The sequence below is a fragment of the Phoca vitulina genome, unplaced genomic scaffold (genome assembly GCF_004348235.1).
Source record: "Phoca vitulina isolate PV1807 unplaced genomic scaffold, GSC_HSeal_1.0 scaffold726, whole genome shotgun sequence".
Classification (NCBI taxonomy): domain Eukaryota; kingdom Metazoa; phylum Chordata; class Mammalia; order Carnivora; family Phocidae; genus Phoca; species Phoca vitulina.
Window position 1 is genome coordinate 5420 of NW_022590413.1, and position 9082 is coordinate 14501.

A 9082-nucleotide genomic window follows, 5' to 3' on the forward strand; every position below is an offset into this window, starting at 1 on the left:
TTTGTAAATTTTAAAGCTTATTTATTTATTTATTTGAGAGAGAGAGCACAAGAGGGGTGGGGAGTGGCAGAGGGAGAAGCAGACTCCCCGCTGAGCAGGGAGCCTGATATGGAACTTGATCCCAGGACCCCAACATCATGACCTGAGCCGAAGGCAGATGCTTAATTGACTGAGCCACCCAGGTGCCCCAGATATGCAATTTTTTAAATTTATTTTTTATCTTTTTAAAATTTTATTTTATTATGTTATGTTAGTCACCATACAGCACATCATTAGTTCTTGATGTAATGTTCATGATTCATTGTTTTCGTATAACACCCAGTGCTCCATGCAATACTGATCTTTATCAGAGAAGAACTCTCATATAAGGACTAAGAGTCCAGTTTTCAGAAAATTCTGTCATCAACTGAGGTGATTAAATTTTCATTAGTTGCTCTATAGCCCTCTCCTGAATCTTTCTGCTATCCCAAATCCACTCTCTGTCTTGTATTTGTACTTCTATATATGACTCCTGTTGGGGAACCTATCCTTTCACCCCTTTACTTTCTATTCATTTCTTGTGACTGAGCTCACAAAATGATTTAAGTGTTCAAATGATCTATATTTCATTAAGAATTAATAAACCTAATTTGGCCAATTTCACGCTAATTGTAGCTCTGAACAGTTCAAACCCAAGATCCAGCCTCTATTCCATGAATAACCAATTTACTCATTTTCCTATACCCTGTAGTCATCAAGAATGAGTTCTCTTGCCTGTATATTTTGTCACTCTGAACTTCCTTGCTTTCTAGAGATTCTTCTTCCCCTCTAGGTGTTCGGAAATGTGTTTTACAGAATGTCAGGTATTTTAAGCACACAACAAATTTTCAGGAATTCAGTTCTTTGTATATGAGAAAAATAAAATACATTCATACTAGAGATGTAAAAATGGCATGAAATTTTGACCCATTCTCATCAAAACTGCAAGGGTTTGGATGATCTTTTCCAAAGTTGTTCCTTTACTTTCTTTTGAAAGGACATCCAATATTACATAGGTACAAATGATATAAATAGATAAAGATATCTAAATATATTGTGCTCTTAGGTGTCAGCTGTTTCTCTCTTCTTTTCATAGGCAGTTTTTTCTACTAATGTACTGGTCAGAGTAGGATTTGCTGGTCCAAGGTGTCAGTTCCAGACCCAGAGACAGTGGGAAGTAACAGTACTATTGGGTAGCCGGAATGTGGGATATGGAGAAATTCATCAAACTCTGACCTCAAATGCCCTTTCCAAGCAAAATAAACAAGTGTAATTATTTTGTCCACAGTCCAGAATGACATAACATGTCATCAGTTTAGTCCCATTACCCATGTGACCTGGCTGGTTCTAATGCAGTTCGCCTGCCATGCACATAATCACTATTGTGCTACAGTGCTTCTGGATGTCCTTCCTGAAAACAGTGGGGTTTATCTATGGATATTTTTCCTTCAATAATATAAATGAGATGGATGATATAATCTTAGAGTTCAGCCAAAATCAGAGAGACTCACTATGATGACTTCGGATAAAAAATAGAGGAGTAGAAGAGAAAGCACCACTGACTGAGATAATTCTTTCATTTGCTTCTGGAGACGCAAAGACATTATGCCCATCTCCAATATTACAGTCTTCATGCCTTCTGTATTGACACTAATAGGGATCCCAGGCCTAGAGTCTGTGCAGTGCTGGATCGGGATTCCATTCTGTGCCATATATTTCATTGCTATGATTGGAAATTCCATGCTTCTGATCACCATCAAGTCAGAGAGCAGCCTCCATGAGCCCATGTACATTTTCATAGGCATGCTAGGAGTCACAGATATTGCACTTGCAACCACCATTATGCCCAAGATGCTTGGCATATTCTGGTTTCATGTGCCAGAGATTTATTTTGATTCTTGCTTGCTTCAAATGTGGCTCATCCACTCATTTCAGTGCATAGAGTCAGGCATCCTCCTGGCCATGGCCCTGGACCGTTATGTGGCCATCTGTTATCCACTAAGACATGGTACCATCTTCACCCACCAGCTGATCACCAAAATAGGGGCTATGGTAACACTCAGGGCTGCCATTCTGGTAGCCCCATGCCTAGTACTCATAAAGTGCCAGTTTCAATTTTACCATACAACCATCATCTCCCACTCCTACTGTGAGCATATGGCCATCGTGAAACTGGCTGCAGAAAATGTGCGGGTCAACAAAATCTATGGTTTGTTTGTGGCATTTGCTGTTGCTGGGTTCGACCTCACCTTCATCACTTTGTCCTACATACAGATATTTATCACAGTTTTTCGTTTGCCCCAGAAGAAGGCTCGGTGGAAAGCACTCAATACCTGCATCGCCCACATCTGTGTCTTCCTCCAGTTCTACCTCCTCGCCTTCTTCTCTTTCTTCGCACATAGGTTTGGTGCTCATGTTCCCCCTTATATCCATATCCTCTTTTCTAGCCTCTACTTGCTGGTCCCCCCATTTCTCAATCCACTTGTCTATGGTGCCAAGACCAAGCAGATCCACATTCATGTGGTAAAGATGTTGTGTTCATAAAATCTACTGTGATTAACACCAGCAGCTTTCCCCTTCATGCAATACAAACAATATCCCAAAACTTCATAAAATATTTCAAAAACAACATTAATTGAGGTGGCTTCGTTTTCTATTTAATTCTTTTGTGAAATTTGCCTGCATTTTAGATTGTTTTCACATCATCATACTCTGTGACAACTATCACTCAGTGGGTTTCTGGATGCTACTGCATAATGAGAGGAGAAACACAAAGACAAAATAGTGAAGATATGATGTTTCCTTTTCTCTTCTATTTTTTAGTCCCTAGTTCAGCTTCCTCTTCTATGGATTCTTCTCCCAAAGGATTTACAAATATGCATCTATTACTGAATTAAATGCATCCAAACCCATTGTTCTAGAGTGTCCATGTACTCAATAAAAACAAGGTGTTGGTATGTCTTGAATGTTTTAGTCCTCTAAAAAAATTTTTTGAGGAAGTGTATTTTAAGTATGTTGTGTCAAAACAAACAAACAAATGTAAAAACAAAAACCAAGCCTTTATAGATGTAATGAGATAATAATATAAAAATTTCAGTATATCTCTAGAGTCATTCAGGAATTTCCAGATGCAAAAATCATGAGAAATCAAGTGCTCCATTTTGCACATCCATACTTTTCTTTACCTACACCAGTTCTTTCTTTATTACTTCGTCAAGTGTTATTAAAGCACAGTATATTAAATATTGTAAGAGGGAATAGTGGCAGAATGGTAAATTTGACACAATGCTTAAGTTTCATGGATTTGTTTCCTTGTATTTTGGGGAGGGAAGAAGAGAGAAACAAAGAGAGAGGGAAAGGAACAAGAAGTTGTAGTTGTATGCACTGAGTGAGAGGTAAGGGAACATTGAAATCCAACTGAAAGCAGCAGCAGGAGAGTTAAAATTATGTTTTTTGGTTTTTAATTAGGAAGCCTGGTTCCTGAGAAATAATGAATGGTTGGCCCAGTAAGGAAGGACACACCATGCCATGTAGATGATAGAGGAGACATGAACTAGAGAATGTGCTTAATGTAACAACACAGATTTTTTTTTCAATGTTAAGATACGATTAGGAGAGACACAGATACTATGATATCAAACATGGTCATGGAGGGCAAACTGGGTAAAGGGGAGCAGGAGATACAGCTCCTACTTATGGGATGAATAAGTCACAGGGATAAAAAGTACAGCATTAGGAACAGAGTCAAGGGTATTCTAACAGCTTTGTAGGGTGACAGATGGTAGCTACACTTGCTGTGAGTACACCATAAGGTTTAGACTTGCTGAATCACCATTCTGTACCCCTGGAAATAATGTAACATGTGTGTCAGCTATACTCCAAGTAAAAAAAAAAAATGGAATGACCAAGGACACTCTGCAAAGATGTTGAACTTTATTCTGAAAGTATTATGTGTCATTAAAGGTTTTCTCCATAAGGTAAGCACATGTTTTTTGTGTGCATGTATAAATGTAAATGTCTGTGTCTGTGTGTGTGTGTGTATCTACCAGGCATGTGATGGCATATCTTCTCGGTGGATATAAGGCATCATGCTTTTTAATCAGATAAGGCTACTAAATTAATGAAGATATGGGGTATTTTAACTAAGATTAACAATTTCAGAGCTTAAGGCTAGTGGACTATTCCTGAAAACTCCAGATCATAGATCATATACTGAACAATGATGGAAAATATGCATATGTGTGCAGATAGCCACAATTTGATTTATGGCATTAAAATCAATGCATCTATAAAATAGACTGCATGTCATATAAATGGGTGATACTCTGGCTTGTTTAATGGATTCAGGCTCATCACATATCAATGACTGCTGAGGGTTACTATTTATAAATCTAGGGGATGTCTTGGGACATCTTTTGAAAAATGTTTTCAATGTCAATATTTGTTATATGATTAATGTATGATATTATTATAATGGATGGTCAGTAGGATTGTTGTTTTTAGATAACATAGTTTCTTTAGGAATAAAACTGAGATAGTATCAGACGTAATTTCTTAATGTTTTAGCCAGGGTTCAGCAACCTTCTATGAAAAGAAACAAATACATAACTTAAGCTTTGTGGGCAAAGAGGCAATTCAAAACTACTAAGTAGGTATTTGGATAGCAAGAGAGAAAACATATTTGCACAAAAATTTTAATGATATTCAAAATCTTATATGGGTAATGATAATCCTAATTGGGTAGTTTTTCTATAATTTAGTCTAAAGTAGAAGAATGGAATTCATTTTTTTTTCCTGAGGGATAACACTCTGCTTAAGTGGGACTGAAAGTTAGACTTTCCTCATCACCACATTGATCTCAAGAGTTCATCTGTAAAAACTGTTCTCAGCTAGTGGGCTATCCAAAAACAAACAGCAGGCCAGGATAGGTGGTCCACTCTAATTCCAAGCTTATCTGGAGAAGTTTGAAATATATCTAACAATTACTAGTCCTGATGGTGATCCTAAAAATAGTGGGAATAGGAAACCAATGGGGAGACAGAATGTGAAACTGGAAATTATTTCTTCCATCCTCAATTGTCAATATGGCATAAAATATCTGGTCTAGAGTCCAGATTGTCCCATTATTGTGGCCTTCAAATTATCAGGACCAGCTCCAATCTGAGACCTGAAAAGGGAAAAAAGGAAAACAAATGGGTCATTGCAAGGACAAGAGGATAACCAGGACTCTCTATCCTCCCACACATGGGCTGAGACAATTATAGAATACATTCTCGAACGGGAAATTGCCTGAAAAAGAAAAATATATTTTGTATTGGTAATTTTAATGATTTCTAGAAACTTCAAAATGATCCTTCAAAGAGATTGCATCAATTATAACAATGACTAATAGCACTTTATGTCTGAATCCTCAAACACTGGTTGTGATTGAGATTTTTAAGCTTTTGATGGTCTGCTGGGTGAAATATGATTCTCTTTATAATTAACATTAATAAAGAGTGCAATAACTGCAGCTTTTTTCCACTTGGATATCCTTTTGTTGAATTACTTTATTGTTTCATTTGATCATTTTCTGATTTGTGTTCATTTTTTATTCTGTGTTTAAAATCTGATAAAAATATATTGAATTAATATTTTCAAGGGCTTTATTCCTCAAGAGTGATTTCAGAAGCAGAAAGGGGTCTTCATAATATTGAGTTTTGACACATCAGGTGCTGGAGTTGACTTTCACTCTTAGTGTTTGCTTTCAGATGAAGGAGCAATAATGTATTGACCCTTTTGGCTTTTTGCAGGCCCTTATCTAAATGTTCAATTTAGGCAGAATAACTTGCAACATTGGCTCCTCTCCACCCTTCTTCTTCTTGGTAGAAAAGTGTCCATGGACTACTGTAAAATTCACCCTTTAATGTGTACAAGACGCTGGTTTTTAGTATATTCAAAAAATTGTGTTACTCTCTCTTCTCTAATTCCATAACATTTTTGTGATCCCATAAAGATACCCCATTCCATCACCAGGCACTAGCCACTCATCCTGTCCCCAGTTTATGAAAACCACACATCTACCTTCTGACTCTATGGATTTGACTAGTCTGGACATTTCAAGAAAATATATCATATAATACATGGCATTTTATGTCTGGGTTCTTCCACATAGCATAAAGTTTTCAAGTTCAGCTATATTGTAGCATATCAGAACTTCTTTTTATTCTTTTGTGAATGAATGTCATTGCACATATGTATCTGAGTCTACTCTTGCACCTGGCAGTCAGGACTCTGGCCACATGATCTTCTCCTCTCTGCATGGTAAGGACTCCCATTTTAAATCAGACAATTCCACAAATAATATAGGCATGGCCAGGTCCTGCTATTTCTATTTGCCATAATTCATTTAAACTTGTAACTTCTCGCTTGATAAATTTTATTAACCATTGCAGTAAAAGCTATTCAACTTCATTTCTAACACTGTTGTATTAAAAATTAAACTGACCCTCTGACCCTCTCATCTCTCATACTCTCTCTCATTCGCTCTCTCTCTCAAATAAATAAATAAAATCTTTAAAAAAATAAATAAAAATTAAACTTTTGTTTCTTGTTTTCTCTAGAACACATGTAGAATGAAGAGCCACTTCTGAAAATTTGCACTCTGTAGCTCCTATTACATTACTCTGAAGTAATTATTTTTATTAATGTAGGAGTCCTAAGGAATTGTATCTGTCACCAAATAAGGAGTCACATTGTTTCTAAAAAATCCTATTCCCCTTTAGTTCTCACGGGTTTTAACTAAACAGTATCTAAGAGTAATTTTGTCTCCAACATTCAGTAGCATTATGATTCTATGAGGTTCAAAAATTTTTTTGCATTTCCCAAAGGTATCTTGTGGGTCATTCAATATGTTTATAATATTATAATTCTCTATACAGAGAGTAGTGCATCAATTTCAGAACCTGCTGACCTCACCTCAGCCTACTTCATACTCTATCTGAAAACTATTTCTTTTGTTTTCTTTGAAAATATCTTACTTTATTTTGAGTTCATTAGGTGCTACTCTGTTGGGTGGCTGGCATTCTGATATACTTTGTTTTTTGATTTACATATTTATGCTGTGGTTGATTTCAGTCTACCATGTGACATCACTGAGTGCAGAGCTGGAAAGAAATACACACAACTAACTCCCCTAAGCCACTGTGAAGTAACCCAGTACACAAAGCAGCCATATTCTAGGATGAAGATAATTTTGTGGCAGTTTAAAAGCAAGATGGGAGTCAGAGAATCTTTCAGTGCATGAAGAATATGTCTGCTAAATAATGCCAGATGCAATGACACAGGACAAAAACCATCTAACTCTAAGTAAGACCATCATGTCTCTTAGGCAGATGCATGTAATGCATTCTTGTTAGACTTCTCCTTGCACCACACAGATTCAGAATCTTTTCATTTCCTCCTGCTATCAAAGCTTAAAATCACAACCCCCCTTTTTTGTCAACTAAGTAAACACTTGCCATAATAGTTCATAGCTGGGAAGTTGATATATATAAAGTGACTGGCACTAAAATCTGAAAATGCATAATATCATTTCATGAGAGTCTTAAATGAATGGGACAATTTCTTTTTTTATTTAAATGCAATTTTCCAACATATAGTACATCATTAGTTTCAGATGTAGTGTTCAATAATTCATCAGTTGCCTATAACACCCAGTGCTTATCACATCACGTGCCCTCCTTAATGCCCATCACCCATTTACCCCATTCCCCCACCCACCTCCCCTTAAGCAACGCTCAGTTTTTTTCCCAGAGTTAAGAGTCTCTCATGGTTTGGCTCCCTCTGAATTCTTAACCATTCACTTTTCCCTCCATTCCCTTATGATCCTCTGAACTATTTCTTATATCCCACATATTAGTGAAACCATATGATAATTGTCTTTCTTTGATTGACTTATTTTGCTTAGCATAATACCCTGTACTTCCATCCATGTCAGTGCAAATGGTAGGTATACCTCCTTTCTGATGGCTGAGTAATATTCCATTGTACATATAAACCACATCTTCTTTATCCATTCATCTGTTGAAGGACATCTCAGCTCCTTCCACAGTTTGTCTATTGTGGACATTGCTGCTATGAACATTGGGGTGCAGGTGCCCCTTCGTTTCACTACATCTGTATCTTTGGGGTAAATATCCAGTAGTGCAATTGCTGGGTCATAGGGTAGCTCTATTTTCAACTTTTTTGAGGAACCTCCATACTGTTTTCCAGAGTGGCTGTACCAACTTGCATCCCCACCAACAGTGTAAGAGGGTTTAATTTCTATATCACATAGAAATATTCCATTTAGCTCTCTGTCAGCATGTCTATACTGATTAGTCTGAATACCTTGAGATGTTTTCATTTCCCTTCATTGGCTCATTATTTTGTATAAAAGTGTAATTGACTATTTGTGTTGTCCTAGGGCACTGTCTTGTCTTAGAAGTTTCTGAAAGGATGGTCAGTTTGGCTCCCAGTCCCCAAGGACACCAGGATTTGAGAGTTTTTATTAGATGCAGATCAGCTATGAGATAAATTCTTCTGGGTTTTGAACCATATTTTGCCTGCTTTTCACCCTTGTCCCAGGCTAATTTAAAGCCCATCAGTGACTGGTGCAAAAAATCCCCCAGGTGGCTCCTATAGTACAAAACAGCCATCCTCACTATCTGAAACACCAAAAGATTTTCACTCTGTGGCTTCTACATATGTTACCACAGATGATTCCAGGTAAGTCTTTGAGCCTTAGATTCTGCACTGAGTGTGGGAAAATGGAGGATTGGTTTCAAAGAGAACACAAACCCTTTTATGATCCAAGAAGATGGCAGGATGATAAAAAAGCAGGAGTCTTACAATAGCTGATTTCTCAAACATGAATATTTTGTTTCATGTTGCTGTTCAGAATATTTCTGAGTCAGTTGATCACACAATGGGTGATAGATTTTAAAGTAGACCTGACTAGAGGAAGACCCTAGAGAAGGATCTGGGCCCCATACACGCAGGTGACATTTGGCAATGCCTGGGACATTTTTTATTTTCATGACAA

At 37.1% G+C, this 9082-nt stretch overlaps 1 protein-coding gene across 1 annotated transcript; it reads left to right on the forward strand.

Annotated features, from left to right (window-relative positions):
- Positions 1 to 1623: 1623 nt before the first annotated feature.
- On the forward strand, positions 1624 to 2562 carry LOC116629384 (olfactory receptor 52A1). Its single transcript, XM_032399679.1, has one exon. It carries the CDS (start codon positions 1624 to 1626, stop codon positions 2560 to 2562), a length of 939 nt encoding a protein of 312 aa, XP_032255570.1.
- Positions 2563 to 9082: the final 6520 nt, after the last annotated feature.